Source organism: Mesoplodon bidens (assembly GCF_964165515.1).
Source record: "Mesoplodon bidens genome assembly, chromosome: 3".
In the NCBI taxonomy this organism is placed as follows: Eukaryota; Metazoa; Chordata; class Mammalia; order Artiodactyla; family Ziphiidae; genus Mesoplodon; species Mesoplodon bidens.
The window spans coordinates 101,551,575-101,572,018 of NC_138178.1; the positions used below are offsets into that span (position 1 = coordinate 101,551,575).

General features: G+C 42.7%; 1 protein-coding gene across 3 annotated transcripts in view; it reads left to right on the forward strand.

Annotated features, from left to right (window-relative positions):
- Positions 1-20,444, forward strand: part of RYR3 (ryanodine receptor 3) — a gene marked incomplete at its 5' end in the record, with an annotated part of 572,808 nt that overhangs the window by 312,501 nt on the left and 239,863 nt on the right. For all 3 annotated transcript variants that reach the window (XM_081227519.1, XM_081227518.1, XM_081227520.1), the window contains 6 exons: positions 3,153-3,321; positions 4,639-4,774; positions 6,899-6,994; positions 8,459-8,577; positions 14,159-14,292; positions 16,089-16,330. In XM_081227519.1, the coding sequence (XP_081083645.1) occupies positions 3,153-3,321; positions 4,639-4,774; positions 6,899-6,994; positions 8,459-8,577; positions 14,159-14,292; positions 16,089-16,330 (896 nt within the window). The remainder of the gene's footprint in view (positions 1-3,152; positions 3,322-4,638; positions 4,775-6,898; positions 6,995-8,458; positions 8,578-14,158; positions 14,293-16,088; positions 16,331-20,444) is intronic.

Consider the following 20,444-nt stretch of genomic DNA (forward strand, 5'->3'; position numbering starts at 1 on the left):
CTCATGTCACATGCTAAAACATGTATATGATAATACAACACTGTCTTCCTTAATGTAGCTTTATAGTAAGTATTAAAATCAGGTAGAGTGAGTCCTCCTACAATTTTCTCAAAATTATTTTGTCTCTTCTAGGTCCTTTGCATTCCCATATAAATTTTAGGGTGAATTTTCAATTTCTGTAAGAAAGTCTGCTAGGATTTTGATAGATATTGCATTGGATCTATAGATCAGTTTCAGGAAATTTTTATCTTAATAATGAATCTTTCACTCCATAAACATAGAATGTCTGTCCATTTATTTATTCTTCTTGGATTCCTTTCAACAAGATATTACAGTTTTCAGTGTATAAATCTTTCACTTCTTTTGTAAAATTTATTCCTAAGTATTTATTTTTGACGCAACTACAAATGGAAATGTTTTCTTAATTTCATTTCAGATTGTCCACTGCTGGTGTCTATAAATACTGGTATAGAGATCAATCATGTATCCTATGACTTAGATGAAATTTTTTATTCTACCGGGGGTAATTTTTGGTGTGGATTCTGTAGAATTTTCTACATACAGGATCATGTCATCTGGGAATGAAAAGGTTTTTTTTCCTTTCCAATAAGAATGCCCTTTATTTCTATTTCTATTTTATTTTATTTTGCATGATTGCCTGGATAGAATATCCACTGCAATGTGGAATAAAGCAGAGAGAACAGACATCCTTGTCTTGTTCCTGAACTAGTGGGAAAACATTTGGTCTTTGACCATTAAGTATGATGTTAACTACAGGGTTTTTGTAGATGCCCTTTATCAGGTTGAGGAAGTTCTCTTCTATTCCTAGTTTGCTAAGAGCTTTTTATCTTGAATGAATGTTAGATTTTGTCCAATTATTTTTGTCTGTTGAGATAATGATGTGGTTTCATCCTTTATTTATATAGCTTATTACATTACCTGCTTGAAAATGTAATTGAAGTCTATTATTGCTGAATTGTCTATTTCTCCCTCAGTTCTGTCAATTTTTGCTTCACATATTTTGGTCTCTGTTGTTGGGTGCTTTATGTTTATAATAGGTATATCTTCCCCCAAAATTGACTCTTATAAAATGTCTCCCTTTTCTCTTTTTTCTTTTTTTTTCAGTTTTCCCCAAGTGTTTCTTTTCTTTGAAATTGAAGTATAGTTGGTTTACAATATCATATTAGTTTCAGGTGTATAGCATAGTGATTCAGTATTTTTGCAGATTACACTTCATTATAAGTTATCACAAGATAATGGCTATATTTCCCTGTGCTATACAATATATCCTTCTTGCTTAGGTATTTTATACATAATAGTTTATCTGTTAATCCCATACCCCTATCTTGTTCCTGCCCACTTACCTCTCCCCTTGGTTAACCACAAATTTGTTTTCTGTATCTGTGAGTCTGTTTTGCATATACATTCATTTGTATTATCTTTTAGATTCCATATATAAGTGATATCATACAATATTTGTCTTTCTCTCTCTGACTTGTTTCACTCAGCATAATATTCTCAAGGTCCATCCACATTGGTGTAAATGGCAGAAGCTCATTCTTTTTTATGCCTGAGTCCCTGGGCTTTCCAACCCTCTGTGTAACAATGTGCTACCCCATCAAGCTACAGAAATGCCTACAAACCTCTTCTTTCATTCTCATTTCTTATCACATGAAGAAACAAACACACTTTTCTCTTAACTGGCATGAGTATCTCTAGTAAATGCAAAATATTTCAAAAGAAAAAAAAAAGAGAGGGTGAGAGAAAAACAAACTCTGCAACTAGACCAGACATATTGAGGAAAATGAATTCATTCTTCACTGAATCTAGAATTGGGGAGTCATTTCTGATTGGGTTTTTGTTCCCAAACCTTCACCTCATATCCACATGGGATTATCTTCCTCACTGTCTCTGTGTCCAATAATGTCCCAGAGAGTCATTAATAACCACTTCCTGAGCACCTGCCATGGACTAGAGGACACACTGCAGAGAAATACCTCCTGCCTGTAATTCACTCTTCTCTCATCATGTGCACTTGGCATTTTTATAAAAAAATGGAATTATCATTACCTCATAACCTGAGTGTTTTCAGGGCCTGTTCGTAAGCCTTTGCTTTAGGCCTAGATCACAGTCTTTTCTTAGCATGTGTCCAGACTGATATATAAGCAAATCTGCTGTAAATGAAAGGACAGCTCATTAGAAATCGACCACCAAGGAAAAACCCTGATGTTATTTACACATGGAATCAGTTCCCATTCTGCTGGGGCCACAGATGCAGTTCCACGGGGGCTGGGTCCATTTCCCCCTTCCTCTTCTTAGCCTTGGCCTCTGAAAGGCTCACTGGTGTCCCCCTCTCAAGGAGATGGGAAAATGAAGGGTCATTTTGTCATCTGTGGAGGTTTGTGATCTCTCTTGTGTTGAAAGGATTTATTTATAAGATTTGTTTGGAAAATTATGACAGAGGGAGTCAGGTGGACACACATACAGGATGGGATGAACACAACAGAGAAAGTGAGGGAGATGATGGGGATGTTGAGACAGAGAGGAAGGATGTTGAGAGATGGGACACTAGGGGAGAGGCAGATAAACAGAGGCAGGCACACAGAGGAAGGAGAGAAAGACATACAGAGAGCAAGGGAGACATCAACAAATAGGGTGGGGAAGCACACACACAGAACACATGGGGTGCCTGCACACACACAAACATGAAGAGAAAAACACATGCAGAGGTATCACAAAGATGCATGGAGAGAGACAGAAGACAAAGATGTAGATGGGGGAAGAGACCTACTGATGAAACCCCTTCCAGCCAATGCTTAAGCTATTCCAAGAACGTGTGATAGTCTAAAAGAGCTATGGGTTAATAAGTTTATTATTTATAAACGTGTTTCCACTTACAAAGGAAAAATGATGGCAGACAGCCAAGGATCATTTCCCTTGATTTATGAAATGGCTTTAAAATTGAATCAGAAATTCTCTCCCTTTGCTCTGTTTGTCGGCAAACTACACTTTGTGGTCATCTGTACAGCGACTAGCCCAGGCAGCAGTCCGTGTGCCCAGCATGGGGCAGGGAGGAGCCAGGACCTAGTGGACACTTGTCAGAGCCCTGTTGGGGACCCACTGCCTAGCCGTGTCCATCTTTGTGGTTTTAGTGGAAACAGCCGCACAGCAGCCCCCGTCACCCTGCCGATAGAAGAGGTCCTGCAGACCTTACACGACTTGATTGCCTACTTCCAGCCCCCGGAGGAGGAGATGCAGCATGAGAACAAGCAAAACAAGCTCCGCTCACTCAAAAACAGACAGAATCTTTTCAAGGAAGAGGTAAGTCCAAACGTTACAAATTGAGTTTCTCTTTGTGTCCAGAGCTAAAGTACCCCCAATGACTACAATGTAGTCATTTTGTCTCCATGCATGCACGTGTTTGAGAAAGAGACAGAGAACAAGAGAGAGGAAGCTGGAAAGAAAAGGATTCACTGGAAGCCGCCCTTCCCTGTAGGCACCCCTGATCACATTAGCAGCAAACATTGTCGTGCTTGTACGTTGGTATGTTCAAACCAGATGAATTTAAAGCCTCAGTGTCACCTGTGTATCCAAAATTCATCTTCCGTAAATCTCAGCTATGAGAGTATGGCATTGGCTGTGATCACCACATTTTGGAAGATGTCACAATTACCCTGGAAACTTGTTGGAAAAATACAGATGGTGAGGTTCCACCAAATCAGAAATGCCTGAGGAGCTGGTTTGAGAGATACAGATGCTGCTATGTCTCAAGTCGAACGCATCTAAGTCACTTGGGATGGGGCCCGGATATAGGGGAAATACTAACTTGGGGCTCTAGGGACCCTGGCCCTAGTTCTGGCTCCATCCCTGACAGTGTGTGTCCTTAGACAAGTCATACCTTTTCTGAATTTGGATGTGATGATTTGGCACTAATTTGAAGGTCCTGGTCATATTCCTACAGCCCCCCATTCCTGGGGACAGGGCTCGTCCCTTGGGCGTTTCCAAAGTTGATGGCGTGGGAAGTAGACCCCGTACCTACCCAGCTTTCTGATGTGAGCAGACTTTGGCTGGGGGAACATATAGATCTGCTGAAACTACACTTAACACCTCCCTCCTGCTGTTGGGCACCGATATCTTTACAGGGTGGCATAGTATTGTAAATTAGCTGAAAAGCATTTAAAATCCTCTTTTAGTCTTATTGTCTCTAAATTCCACCTCTTTTCAAGGGGATGGGGAGATGTCTTGTACATCTAAGAGAAAAATAGGTCCTATATCCAGGGCTCTTTCTGGGTGAGTCAGAATCATTTCACGCCTGACACAGGGCAGGCGTCTGTGAGACTCATTCATGCTCCCCCTTCCTCAGGCTGTCCTTGGATTGAGTTAAACACGTGGGGAGCAAAGCCGTCAGAGGAGACTGCTGATACTCCCCAAATGGATGCTCTTTAGGTCTCTGAGGCATAAAAATGCATGTTTTGTTTTGGGGAGGAAAAAGCAACATCCAAACTGGCACCATAAAGGTCTTTTTGCATATTAGCATTATCAGCTTTAAAAGGTGAATGATATTGGAGAGGAAAGAACAAAAGGGATCCCATGATCTTAATCAAATCTTTTTACTTTTTGCCCAACTCACCTTCACAGGGAATGTTGGCCCTTGTGTTAAACTGCATTGATCGCTTAAATATCTACAATAGCATAGCACACTTCACAGGGATTGCCAGGGAGGAGAGTGGGATGGCCTGGAAAGAAATTCTGAACCTCCTCTACAAATTGCTGGGTAAGTACATACCCAGAGCCCTCTCCCTGGGAAGGTGGCCAAGGGTGGTCTGTAGGTATTTCCATGGTACAAGCTAAGACTGTCATCCAGCCTCATTCTTTGGAAGCTTTTGTTAAATCATTTGATTCTAAGCCAGCCATTCATTCTGTTAACTGGTAGCTTATTGTACTTTCCAAACTGACAGCAAGATGTCAGCAAGTAGAAGCAAATAGTGATCAGTTTTGCCAAAACTACCTGTGAAACCCTTAACAGTCACACTCCCCGAACCTCAATTCTTCATCTTTAAAATGAGGGAGCAAGACAAAAATACGTTTCAGGTACCCTCCAGTTCTAGACCTTTGACACCTGCAGTTTGAGGATGTTTACCCTCTTCAACTGTGTACCCTTTCACTGTCCACCTGTTGAGCAGTCATGATTCCTGCTGCTTTGGCCTGTTCCTTATTTCATTTTGGTGGAAAGAAAAAGGCAATGAGTAGGGATGTTCCAGCATCCAGCCTTTCTTTTCACAACTATGAGTGTATGGTGACCTTCCGGTGCCTGCTGTAACTGATGCCATCACATGGGCCCAGGCTGCAGGAGGAAGACAGCATCAGCCTCTGCAAGAAGGTGGCCACCAGTAATGGCTCAGCCATGGTAACATGGCAGCATTTTAGTACTTTGCTGTGATGTAAATGTCCCATTGAGAGGAAGTCCTTGGAAAGCTGAGCAGGCCAGAGGGGAGGCCAGAGAAGTCAGGTTAGACTCATTCTCCATGTCAAGGGTCAGGCTGATTAGATTGCCACTTTATTTAGTGACCTCATAAAGTCTCTTCCAACTCTCCCATTTTGTAGTGATGTGGCTCGAACTCAGTAGTAATTATTACAATAATAGCTAACATTTGTTGAGTTCTGTGTGCCAGGCAGTAGAATATCTCTTTTTGATCCACAGAGCAACACTGTGGGATGTAGGTACTATTACCAATTTATTGATGAAGAAACAGATGCTCAGAAATGCTCATAACTTATCCAAGGTCACACATGTTGTAAGTGATGGAACTGTTTTGAGCCCAGACAGCCTGACCCCAGAGCCTCAAGGTTAATCCCTTGCTGGTGCCAACCCGAAAATTGGGGTAGGAGCTCAGACTGATTTCTGCCCTCCAGTGACCGTGGAGGTACAAAGCAGAGGTCCTGAGGAAGACATTTCCTTATCCAAATACCTTACAAACATCTGTCAAACCCGCAGTCTTTGAAAGCCAACAGCATGAAGAACAGGCTACTTGGGGGCCAATCAACTTACATGGACTTATTCCAGAGTTGCATCTACAGTACAGGCCTATGGAGGGAAGGTTACTTGGTCTAGACAGGTGGAAATCTAATGACAGCATATTCTCTCTCTCCCTTTACAGCATCACCTACCAGTGGTCCTCAGATAATGAACAAGCATCAGAATCAGCTGGAGGGCTGGTTAAAACACAGATGTTGGGCCCCATCCCCAGAGTTTCTGGTTCAGTAGATCTGGGATAAGGCCAGAGAAATTGTGTTTTTAACAAGTTCTCAGGTGATACTGACATTCCTCTCCAGGGATACACTTTGGGAACCACTGTCATGTACTGATGTGTTTTAGATATTTTAGAGTTTCATGTTTTGTTATTACTTGCCTATTAGTTTAACCAGCCTTTTCAGTTGTGTTCATTTGGATGCCTTCCTTTAGCACTGAAGAATAGCAAGTCTCTAGCTAGATTTAAGAAAACATTAGAGGAAATTGAATTCTTAAGCCAGTAACCAAGCAGATATTATTTTCTTGCTTATCACTATCTGGAGTAATTTTATTAATTTGTGTGTATATTGTCTCTCTCTCCTGTTTCACGAAGGCAGGGAATCTGTTGTCGCATTCCCACTGCTTTATTCCCAGCAAGTAGACAGATGCCTGGTACACAGTAGAATCTCTGGAAATATTTGAGTGAATGGTAGATTTTTTACTCTCCAAAATGTAGAAACAGGCTTGTATCAAAGGGCTTGGGAGGGGAAGAGTGTTACTCTATTCTTTTTAGTTGCTAAGCAGGTGGAGTATTGAACAGCACCCCAAGTTCTCAGGCCCATCACTGTGCCCTTTAACCTGCATGATCAAATGTGTTCTTGTTCACAGCTGCTCTCATTCGTGGAAACAGAAACAATTGCGCTCAATTCTCCAATAACCTTGATTGGCTAATCAGCAAATTGGACAGACTAGAATCTTCCTCAGGTAAGATTTGACAGGAAACATAACTGGAGAAGGTGGGGTTTTTAAATTTCTGTTAAAAAAAAAGAAAACAAAGTTGAATCTGAACAGTTCTTTTTTCCACTGGATTGCAAGCAATCCTCAATAATTACTTCAACGAAAAGAAATATAGAGTCCTAAATTCTCCTGGCACTCTTATAACTTTATTGAACAACGTTAACCCATGCTTCAAATATCTTTCCTTTTCTGCTTCATTTTTCACTTTGTGCCTTCATCTCCACCCTCTGGGTTATTGACTTGCCCTCTCCGCACCCCAGGGTGCTGGTCCCCTTCTAACTGCTACTTGGACTGTTATTCTCTGGGTCTGGACGTAGTGCTCTCGACTCTGGTTAGAAGCAAGTCTGAAGGATGACCAAGAACTTAGAGGAAATGATAATCCTCATACCCCCTGAATCACCCTTAACATCCTATCTAGAGCCCTTCTTGGTGACTTCCAGAGAATTTGAGCCAAGAAGAGTGGTCATCGTTGGTAAGTGACCATGCCCTGAGGCTCTGCAGTTTGCTTCCTCAGAGATGAGAGAACATGAAAGGTGTGGGCCCCCATCTGAGAAGCTAAAAGGTTTTTAATGCTCTTTTCATCGTCTAGAGATGGCAGGAGCTTGGACAGGCCAAGGCAAGGCTCCTCCAGGACCATCCACCTACATATGTCTTCTTCCAAAGCCTCTGTTTTCTTTAGTGCCTCCACCCATGGGCCAGACTACATTTTAGGGTAATTTATGAAAACCTTGAAAGAAACAGAATCAAGAGGAATCTTCTCAGTAGAACCAATAAAGATATTGGCCAACTACTTCCCATGCATTTCCACCCCGGTGTTAACCCTGTAGGTGCTAGGCTGCAAGGACACCTCTTAGTTTTTCTTCAACCTTCACTTAATACAGAAAACCATCCAATGTGCCCAGGAAAGGGGACAAAGCCAAATAGTCTTTATTTGTGAGCTTATAGTTTACTGACATACCAGTGCATCTAAAATAAAATTCTGGGATGATTCCTAGAAAAATTCTTATTCAAGGAACACTCAGACTATTTTCTAAATTACTTGAATGACCTTTAGAATTTATAGTAAACTAAGTATCCCATTTTCTATCTGTTTTTAAATTAAGTATTGCTTGGTTTGATCAAATTAAGAATTCTATTTTAAAGCTGCTTCTCTATATTTTGACACAGAAGGATCCTGTCTTTGTCCAGGAAGAGGGAGATGGGGTTAGTGATGAATAAACTCACTTCTGAATTACAGACTGGTTGGCCTCAGAGGCCCCTGAAGTGAGCCATCCGAGGTGGCTGCATTTTTCTTCTGGCTGGAAGTATTTAATAGATTCAAAGAAATGATACTCTGTTCACTCAGAATGGTCCTTTCACCCTCAGGTTTCTAATTATAGTCAGTTCTGCAGGTTATTTAATGTCCAAATGGTTTTTGTGGTATTCATGTAGGTATCTTGGAAGTTTTGCACTGCATCCTGATTGAAAGCCCAGAAGCCTTAAACCTGATAGCAGAAGGCCACATCAAGTCAATCATCTCCCTGTTGGATAAGCACGGGCGAAATCACAAGGTGGGTATAGAAAGAACCCCAAACAGTGATTGACTTTACCTGGCTTTTCCCTTTCTGCCGCTTAATAAGTGTTCTGTGTTACTGAGAGGATGTTGACTGCGCTCTTTCTTGGCTTTGATTTAAAATAATAATAATAATACTACCTTTGGAAACTGAGGTCCTGAAAGACCCTTCCTCCCTAGGAGCACACTCCGAGCCAGTCACGCTGGATCTTGGGTGGTCCCCTCAGTTTCTACCAGCTTCCCAAGCCTGGCTCATCATTACCCCTTAACCCACAGCTGGCTGTGTATGGGGCTGCTCAGCTCCATACAAGGCCAACTGCAGGATTCGCGCCCACCCTCAGGTCTAAGAGCTTTAGTAGTGACGCAGCTAATACCAAGCTTCATAAAGAAGCTGTACAGAAACCAGATTTAGAATAATGTAGAAAGTCTTGGCAACATGGCATGTTCTTAAATGAAATCAGACTTGCCATGAATCAAACCAGCTGAAGTAAATGGATCTGCATGAACAAGCCAGAGGGCGCAAGCTGTGGGGCTCTCCCTCTGATACAAAACAGATGTGTGACCTTGCACCCCAGTCATTTCAGCTGTAAAATGGAGCCATCGCCAGCTCACTTATGAAGGTGGAATGCTATATCAAGTTTTTCTGAGGTCTCTTAAAGTTCTAACATCTCCATTTTTATGGCATTATATCTCTAAGACACAATGATCTCGGGAAAGTCTATTAAAATATGTCTTATCCTGACCCTTCGACATCTGCCCCATATATGGAGGTTGCTGTGATGACTTGTTAGCGAGCAGGCAGGTACTCCAAGGCTGAGGGGGTGCATTTCAAGAGCAGATGGCATGATTGGATGTGAGGGATGGCCGCTGGGCTCATGTGGAGTGGAGAGAACCCAGCTTGGTCACTGGCCCTCTCTGCTCGCCGTCAGTTGGGGGCACTGCACATCGGAGACATGTCTCAGACAGTCCAGGAGAACAAGCCTCCGTAGCACTTCTTGGATGATATGTATCATCCTTAGGAAACAACAAAAAAAAAATGCTGTCGTCCTTAGCATCTGTGAAATTGCCTGGCAAAGAACAAAAAGAAATATATGGGGTCTGTAATTGCTTTTCCAAATGTGGTAAATCAAAAGCAGGCATGAGGCTCCTGCTTCAGCCCAGCTTCGCTACGTTCCAACATGTTCCTTCCTGTCTTCAAAGTGTAATGAGGGTAATTGATAAGCACCCAAGTAACCTGTGGCCTGAGCCATGAGCTATGGGCACATGTCAAGAGGAGCCCTTAGACAGGACAGCTGCCCTCGTTTCATTGCTCCCAGGGCTGCTTTACAATCACACCACAGAACACACTTAGTAAATAACCAGCTTTGCGATGGCTTCTTTCAGCTTTTCCAGAAACCAACAAAACTGTATCTTCAAAACTTAGTTCAGGTGCCACCCCCTCCATGAAGCTTTTTCTGAATCCCAGTTGGACGTGATCTCCTCTCCTCAATCCTTGTACAGCTGTGCACACTGTTACATGGTGTTTTCACTCTGCCTTTCCTTATATTACATGTATACTTCTCTCAGAGACAAGTTCCTTTACAGCAGGGACCTTGTAAACCCCATAGTGCCCAGCTCATATGTTATATACGACAGGCATTTAATACATGTTTGTTGAAGGTGTAATGAATGAATTAGAGGAATGGACGTGTAGAGACAGAATCTACTCCTGTCTCATTTTGATTGATTGGATGGTAGCTCACATATACGTACAAGTCTCATCTCATCCAACAGATGGCTATTAGTAGTAAGAAACACACTTACTATGTTGGTAACACCAGTGTTATTGGGTAAAAAGAACAATTACTGAAAATTATAACAGTTACCCCCTAATTTTTCCATGGAGTAAGCATGTAATAATAAAAGTAAAATATGCCCTTTTCACCTGTCCCCCCCAACCTACCTTACTCCAAACCTGCTCAGTGTTATCACAGATTAATATTTTTTATTATCTTCTTTGTTTCAAAAGGATTTGGAGCCACCTATGAGAAACATGCATGGTAAAATAGTAATATCATTGGTCCTGAGAAAGTATAAATCAGAACTGAAAAGTTAACCTGGGGTGGGGATTTGGGGCAGGAGGGGGTGGTGCAGAAGAGAGCACAGGGAAGCAAACCATTAACTCCCACAGACCTGCTACAGTAGCTCCATAAAATCACCTCGGAGTTCCCAGGCAGCCAATGTAGACACGTTCCCAACCACCCAGTTCACGCATCCACAGCGAGAACAGAATCTGTTCCTCGGGCAGCAAAGCACTCATTTCTCAAATATACAACTTGACAAAAAATTCACAGAATTAAGTACATTTTGCATTTTTAAAAATTGTTTTTATAGATAAGTCTGAGGACAAAACTGCAACAGCCAAATGATATGTCCATGGATGTACAATACCTATTTCTTACCTTTAAAGCAGAATTCCCACAGGAGCCTGTGTCTGGGGTAGTGAGTAATGGAGATTAAAAGCACAAGAGAGGATCTTAGATGAAATGTGGTGTCATCGATGAAAATGATTACAACTAAGCAGCAAATGAACTCCACAAAGTGGGCCAGGGAAATTCTCAAGTTGGGCTAGTGTGCAGATTAGAGAAGCCTAGTTCCTAAGACAGACAACCTCAAATTCTCACAGCGAAGTCATTGTGAGGCCGGCCAGTGGGAGGGCTCCATGCTGTGTGGTTGTTCAGAAACACAGGCTCTTTCTGTGTAGCGGCTCCACTGTCCCCCAGGACAGGACTTCACACACTGTCATGTGCTTATGAATCTCTTGGGAATCGTGTTAAAATGAAGGCTCTGATCTGGTAAGTCCAGGGGTAGGTCTGAGCATCTGTACTTCTGGCAAGCTCCTAGGTGATGCCAGCACTGCTGGATCCCAGTTGGAATAAGGAGACCCTTGGAATTTGTAATCCTTCCTTGGATCTCCACATCCAGCTGGAAAGAGAGAGGGAGTATAGGGGCTAGGCCTGAAACCAGTGTACATCACATCCACCACTTTCCACTGGGCCAGAACTCAGTCACATGACCCCACAGAACTGCAAGGGAGGCTGGGAAATGTAGCCTCTCTGTGCTCAGGACAAGAAGAAGGCAGAGTCTGGTGACCACTGGGCAGTACCTGCCACAGCCAGCCACTCATCCCAGAGGTCACTGGGATGCTCCCTCTCTGTCAGAAAGTACAGATGACCCCTAGCCCCCCATGTGGACTGGCCCATCTATACTCCCTTCACTTTTTAAAAAATTTTATTGTAGTATAGTTGATTAACAACGTTGTGTTAGTTTCAGGTGTACAGAAAGTGATTCAGTTACACATATACACATATTCATGCTTTTTCAGATTCTTTTCCCATATAGGTTATTACAGAATATTGGGTGGAGTTCCCTGTGCTGTGCAGTAGGTCCTTGTTGGTTATCTATTTTTTACATAGTAGAGTGTGGGTGTTAATCCCAAGCTCCTAATTTATCCCCTTCTCCACGTTTCCCCTTTGGTAACCATAAATTTGTGTTTGAAATCTGTGAGTCTGTTTCTGTTTTGTAAATAAGTTCATTTATATCATTTTTTAAAAATTAGTTTTCACATATGAGTGATATCATACGCTATTTGTCTTTCTCTGTCTGACTTACTTTACTTAGTATGTCATCTCTATGTCCATCCATGTTGCTGCAAATGACATTATTTCATTCTTTTTATGGCTGAGTAATATTCCATTGTATATATGTATCACATCTTCTTATCCATTCCTCTGTCGATGGACATTTAGGTTGCTTCCATGTCCTGGCTATTGTAAACAACACTGCAGTGAACATTGGGGTGCATGTATCTTTTTGAATTATGGTTTTCTGCAGGTATATGCCCAGGAGTGGAATTGCTGGCACCCTTCACTTTTAAAAGAACCCATTTAAACTTTTTCAGAAAAGGGAGTTTGCCTCTATTTCCCATTTTACCCAAAGAAGTGCCTTCTAGAACAAAGCCTGAACGATGTCAGCACAATCTTTATGGCATCATTTATTTGTAGGCGACATACTACTCCCTTAGTCTGTGTGCTTTTCACCGAGCCTTTTTTCTTCTCAATGTTCCTATTGTATGTGGATTAAGCTCTGCTTTTCTTCCGACTGTGACAGCAAGGCTCCTACAGCTGTCACTCCAAGGCAAAACAGATGAAAATGTGCGATAGGCTGGATGATAAGTATTTCATTTCCTGGCCATCTATGGCTCTTTTCTTAGAGTGGGAAATTATCCTCTGGATTTCCAGTGCCACAGTCAATATGCTTCACGGAGTGGTAATGGTGAGAGTCCTCCGTAAAACTGCCTTTGGGGTTCTTTTCTGCTTGTCCCGTAATTGTGCTTTGTATTTATCTGGAATGAAATTGACACGCAGGGAGTCAGGTAGAAAATTAGTTTGTGAGAATTATGGATACAAATGCCATCAACAACCTGAAGCCATCCAACCCCACCAAGCCTTGAGTCTTCGGTGGTCCCTTTGTGAGACTGAACTGCGGCTGCCCCCTCCCTGTCAGCCCAGCCTGCCACAGTCCTGGCCATTATTTAGCCACTGCTGTTTGCACAGCCCTCCCTGTAAGGGAGAGAGCGAGGAGCGTGCCTGGCCCAGCAGTTTGCTCTGCCACAATAGAAACAGAAAATCTGTATGAATGAGGAAGCGGCACGAGGAGGCAGGGCAGACAGGCCAGCACGTGGCAGAAGCGGCCAGAGGCTGTTCCCACTTCCCACGTGGCTGGAGAACGATGTGGATTAGGAACAGCTCACTATGGGTCTGGTAGATTCAGGGGCCGCCTGGTTTGCTTGCTCTTGTGGTTTGCTCTCACCCTGAGGGGGAGAAACGGTAGGTGAAATGTTTTTGAATCGAGATTTCTAGGAATATAAGGGTATCTTAGTGGACTTTGATAGTATCACAGCAAGAGACCCAAGACTCGGAATCTGCCCTGCTCTCCTCTCTACCCCACCCACGTGAGTCCCAAGCCTGCTACGAGCAAGGGACCGTAGCCAAATGGGAATCGCAGTGTGTTTCAGGAAGCACTGTATGAATGCCTACTGATCTTCTGCAGAGGGCCCCCGGGGCCAGGCGGGAGCACGAGTGTCAGCTTGAGGCCCACGGAGGGCCTTCTAGCACCTACCCTGAGAGGAAGTTGTGCCTGGGTTTTGTGCCCTAGATGACTCACCTCTCCCTAGTCCTGGCCCTGGCTGGGATATTAACCTAGACAGGCTGTCTTCAGAGCTTGGACTCTTACCCACTTTAATAGAACAGTGACCACAGGTGACATCCCTAGTTTGGAGGGATGGGGCACAAGATTAGGGCAGAGCAGTTAGAGAGAAGCCCAGCCTCATTTTCCCGAGGGGCAGCAGGCTCCCGGGCATCACTCACTCATGCCTGGTGAGACAGGTGCAGCTTTCTTGACTCTAAACAGGTCCTCGCACCTGTCACCTGGCCCCCACCTTCACGAGACCTGCTTCCTTCATGTGCTGTGGCCATCAGGTCCTGCCTGCTGTGCCCTCCCAGTGGTCCTAAGGTCTGGCGGCGTGTGTCCTGCTGCAGGTTCTGGATGTACTGTGTTCCCTCTGTCTCTGCAATGGGGTCGCAGTGAGAGCCAACCAGAATCTGATCTGTGACAACTTGCTGCCCCGGAGAAACCTGCTCCTGCAGACGCGGCTCATTAACGATGTGACAAGGTAAGGCCACCACTGTCATTCCAAATGCCCATCTGGCCCCCGGAAAGGAAAGGAAGAGGGCTGATCTCAACTCCAAAGCCACCTGCCCATCATTTCTGTGCTGATGCAGCCGCGTAAGATGAGACCAGACAAATGTGTACTTTTTTAGGGCCTTGTACTCCACTCCCTTCAGCTGAGTTTCTCAAACTTCCAAAGGTAGAGTAAATATACCATCTGAGGGCTAAAGAATTTGGCCTTGAGAGAGGGGTCTACCATGTTTTATATTAAACATTAATGCATCTCTTATACCTTCTTCCTAACATATTTATTTTTATTTTGCTGTACCAACTTGTTTTTCTAAAAATCTTTTAATAGAGATGATGTCCCATGTTGAGACCATGATTTCTTGTGTCCTTTGGCACATGACCATTTACCCCAGGGCCATCTATGAAGGCCAGGATGAAGCTCACAGGCCCATGCAGAACCCTGGCCTACTGGTCCATACATGCGGCCACGTGGGAGTCATGAACTCACTGGGCCTGGACTAGGGAGCAACTTCAGCAACTTTCCACCTAGGCCCGCTCTCTACCCTGCAATGTGAGAAAAGAACCTCCCCTCAGAAGTGTAGAGCAGGCTCTGGTCTGCAGGCATCACACAGACTTTCTTCTGGGTACCAGTCTGGTTTTTCTCTTGTGAACCCAAAACTGACATAGCCCCAGCCCAGGCCAGTGGACCTCTGAGAGTAGTATTCCAACCAGGACAACTCCAAGTGGTTTGTGCCAAGCTTTTTAACCATTTTTGCTGGATACATTAAAACCTCTATCCCTTAACAAAGTTGCGTAATAGTGATGTCTCCACACCCCTCTTCCACCTTTTTTGTCATCAAGCTTGAATTTTTTTTACCTTTATTGAGGTATAATTAACAAACAGAAGTGCAAGATATTTAAAATATACGATGTGATGGTTTGATACACATATACATTGTGAAAGGATTCTCCCCATCGAGTTAATTAACACATCCAGCACTTCACACATTTACCTTTTTTTTTTTAAATGAGAACATGTGAGTTCTACTCTCTTAGTGAATTTCAACTACACAGTACAGTGTTATCAACTATAGTCACCATGTTAAATCCTCAGACTTTATTCATTTTATAAGTGAACGTTTGTGCCCTTTTACCAATCTCTCCCTATCCCCTCAATCCTACCCCTGCTCTCTGGAAACCACTTTTCTGCTCTTTCTAGGAGTTGGACATTTTTTATTTTTTTATTTTTTTAGATTCCACAGGTAAGTGATACCATGCAGTATTTTCTTTCTCTGTATGGATTATTTCTAATAATGACTTCTTAATACTTTCAAGATGCCATTGTTATTAATAAGGCCTAGGGGGAAAAGCTGATGCTATGAAAATGGTTTGCGGGTGCTTAAACCAATTTACCAGAAGATGGAACTTGAGTAGGTCAGTTCTTTCACTTAGAGAAGGATACAAGGGTTTGTAATCATACAACTCTGTATGATGTTTTCATCATCTTTACCTGTGGATGGCACTCAGTAAATGTTGGTTGCCTTGAATAGAATATTTGAAGAGATATCCTTTATATTTTATAAGGGAATTAATGTTGTCCTGATACCTCCCACTAAGAACTTGATCCAGTGTTAGAGGCTCGAAGCTTTTTCTACTTTAGAACAAGACAAAAATCACAAAATTGCTCTTGCCTTTGGTTTAATTGGGCCGATGCCTCCTATGGTCTGGTTCATTTTGCTTTTTTACTTCTTAAGAGTCTGTAGATGCCACCTGTCCCATGTTTAATTTCAGTATTCGGCCAAACATCTTCCTGGGAGTCGCTGAGGGCTCAGCACAGTACAAGAAGTGGTACTTCGAGCTAATCATCGACCAGGTGGACCCCTTCCTCACAGCAGAGCCCACACACCTGCGGGTGGGCTGGGCCTCTTCCTCAGGCTATGCCCCATACCCTGGAGGCGGAGAAGGATGGGGGGGCAACGGCGTTGGCGATGACCTGTACTCCTATGGCTTTGATGGACTTCACCTTTGGTCAGGTGAGCACCTTGCCAAAGCTTTGGCCCCTTATCTCTTCCTGAGGATGATTGATGCTCAAATTGTTCAAACTGAGATGGTCACTTCTTGTTGAAATGATATAGACTCAAGTCTCAACTAATTAGATGGTTAAGCAGGAAGGGTGTCACATCTGAAATGAGACTCTCCTGCATTTAAACCATGAGTCTGGCACTTCAGCTGCATGGTCTAGTACAGATTATTTAACTTTTCTCAAGCTCAGTGTCTGCTTCTGTACAATCCTAATTGCATAGACTTGTCAAGATTATATGGGTAAACAGGGAAGGAGAAAAAGACTGAGCATTTACTTACTGGGCAGTAGGCTACATATCTTTTGTATGTTTTTTCTCTCATCTTATTCTTACAGTGACTCCCTAAGGTGGATAATATTGATCTCATGTTACAGACATGGAAACTGAATACAAAGATGTTTAATTAACTTACTCCCAATCACACTGGGACGGATCCACATCTGACTACAAGTCCTTCATTTTGTCGATGCAATATATTGCTTCATGGTACACTTTGTAAGGTGTCTGGGTCTGTGCCTAACACACACTAGATGCTAATCTCTTAAAGGAATTCAAAGCTTCCTTTTTTTTATATAGACATTGATGCTTTCCCCAAAGCATGTCCATGGCCTGTGCCTGTGGACGAATGGGTTGGCTTCTGCCTGGGTGAAAATGTAAAACTAACCCTCAGGCTTTCACCCACGGCAGAAGCTCTACTCTTCCCATCTGTTGTCCACAGTGTGTCTTATCTGTATCTTTTGTAAAACTGCAACTGGAGACATTGTGTCCCTTATAGAAATTCCTTAGGTAAGCGTTGTGCTGCGTGCCTTTTACATAAGGAACCAGGACACACATTTCTCCCTAAATCCAGTACCAGGGAAAAGTTTGTCTCCACAGGACAAAACTATGTATTTTCTTTTTTATCTGAGAACTACATTATCCATCATGCTTTCCTTCTTCCCTTAGCTTCCAGCTAAAACCAGTAGCTCAGGTCCTGGTGACATGTTTCTTACAGTTGCTCTTTACTTTCAATTGATCAGTATGTTTTTTTTTAATTTTGTGCTGTTTTATATTCAGTATAAACATTTTTTAACTTTTAGGAATGGTGTAAACGTATTTATTTATGTACTTCTTTATCTGGGATCATTTATGGGAAGAAATTATCTGTGTCTGTTTTTGTGTGTCCCAGGGGACAGTGTGGTACAGACAGAAGTGGGTACAAAAGGGCAGGATGATGGGTTAGAGTGAAGTGGCATTCTCGTTCTCATATCCTCCCAGCTTAACCTTCCCTGGTTCCATTTTCATGGGGGGTGGGGATGGATCTTCTCCTCTTGGGTCTCAGAGCCCCGTCGTAGAGCCACTGTTTCCGTGGTGATACGGTCATAGTAGCCTTTAGCTTAGATTATCATCAGATGACATAAGGCTCTCAGGAAGTTGTCTCTGGGGAAGTGATTTGAAAAGAAGGAGTCCTTATGCTCACACACATCTACAGCTCCTGAGTTTGATAAAATTGAATCTGTGGGGGAACGAGTGGGATTGAGGTGAGAAAATCATTACCTCCTGCCTGCTGGTTGCCACTCAGCTCCTGCCCTGTCCTCATCATGAGCCAAGCGTATTCTCTGGATCCCAGGCTGCACCTAACGAGAACTCTGGATTGGTTAAGGAAATACAAAATCACCAAGACCCTTGGATGAAGCAAAATGGCCCCTAGTTTCAAAGAGAAACTAACCATTCTCAAATGAAAACGTTTACTCCATCTTTTCTAGATTTCGCAGCCCTCCATGCCCCTCCATGGGGCACTTGGCATATCCCTTTGTAAAGTCTGCAGAATAAATACATCAGTGAGTCAGGAGGCAGACAACCCACTCGTTGTGCATCCAGAAAGGGCTGTTGTCAATGCATTTCAGGACATGGACATCCATCCAGTTGTGTATTGTTCCAGGAGTGTACGGTGCCCAGGAGTGTACAGTGTTCCCTTCTTTCCCCTTGTCTGCTCAAGACCAGGAAGCCAGGTGTGCTGAGCCCACACGGTCATTACTAGCAAGGGCTCATCTGATTGGAAATACAGGGAAAGGGGGCTTGGGATTCAGTTTTTCAAAAGCTGACTGTGGCTCTCTGAACATTATTCACATAGTAGTGTAACTCCATATAGGTGCATTTGGGGGACTTCACCCCTCAGCCTTCAGCATCTGGTGAGATGTACAGAAACCAGCATCTACAAAATTGGCACCTTTCATGCTCACTAAAACACAAAGCTTCCTTGGGTTTGGGCATCATTCTGAATTCTCCAACCAGCTCACAGGGAACATATATCTTGCAGAAGGCACTACAGATGAATATGTCATCGTGTGCTCCAGCAGAAGAAATAAGGTTTCTGTTAATGGCTTCTACCAGGACAGCAGTGAATTCTGGACTATCTGATGAAAGGGTAATTGTCTGATGTAGAAATGGAGTGAAGTGACGCTCTAACTTACAACAGGAGGGAAAGGAGGGTGGCTAGGGAGAGAGAGTGGAAACTGGTCTGACAATTTTTCTTCTTTTCCTTGAGATGTAAATGCCCAGGTCCATTACCTTTATTTATTTTTTTATTGGAGTAGAGTTGATGTACAGTGTTGTGTTAGTTTCAGGTGTACATCAAAGTGAATCAATTATACATATACATATATCCACTCTTTTTTTTTAAGATTCTTTTCCCATATAGACCATTACAGAGTATTGAGTAGAGTTCCCTGTGCTATACAGAAGGTCCTTATTAGTTATCTATTTTATGTATAGTAGTGTGTATATGTCAATCCCAATCTCCCAATTTATTCCTGCCCCCCCTTATCCCCTGGTAACCATAAATTTGTTTTCTACATCTGTGACTCTACTTCTGTTTTGTAAATAAGTTCATTTGTACCCTTTTTTTTAGATTCCACATGTAAGTGATATCATATGATATTTGTCTCTCTCTGTCTGACTTACTTCACTCAGTATGACAGTCTCTAGGAATGGGAGAAAATATTTGCAAACAAAGCGGCTGACAAGGGGTTAATCACCAAAGTATACAAAAAGTTCATGCAGCTCAACATCAAAACAAACAAACAAATAAACAACCCAATCAAAAAATGGGTGGAAGATCTAAATAGACATTTCTCCAAAGAAGGCATACAGGTGGCCAAAGAGCATATGAAAAAATGTTCAATATCACTAATTATTAGAGAAATGCAAGTCAAAATTACAATGAGGTATTACCTCACATGGGTCAGAATGGCTATCATGAAAAAATCTACAAACAATAAATGCTGGAGAGGGTGTGGAGATTAGGGAACCCACCTGCACTGTTGGTGGGAACAGTGCTATGGAGAACAGCCACTATGGAGAACAGTACGGAGGTTCCTTAAAAAACTAAAAATAGAACTACCATATGACCAGCAATCCCACTCCTGGGCATATACTCAGAGAAAACCATAATTCGAACAGATACATGCACCCCAGTGTTCATTGCAGCACTATTTACAATAGCCAGGACATGGAAGCAACCTAAATGTCCATCAACAGGAATGGATAAAGAAGATGTGGTACATATATACAATGGAATATTACTCAGCCATTAAAAAGAACAAAATAATGCCATTTGCAGGAACATGGATGGTCCATTACCTTTAAACTTATCTATGTGCACAAATTAAGCCACTGCCTTGAACTGGTCATTAACTACTTATTAAAGCACAGAGGATGTTGCCGAAGTTGGAAAGAATGGCAGAGCCCTTAACACTTTGTCAGTAGAGAAATTCAAGAAGAAACAGCATGGCTTTGGAGGTATGCCTGGGTTTGAATCCCAGCTCTTCACTTATTTGGTTTTTTTAACCAGGCAAAAAGACTTGGTTTCAGAGACTTGGTTTACTCAGATAAAATGAAGATGATACAAGGCTCTTAGGAAATTTAAATGAAGTGAGGGATGTGGATTTTTTGACACACACTCGATGCAAAGTAAATATGATTTCCCTTCCTTCAGTGTCTAGGAAGTCAACCATCATCATAAAGACCAAGTCCAGAGTTCCACATGTCTCACTCAAGATCATGAGATTAGCCCCATCCTGAGGGG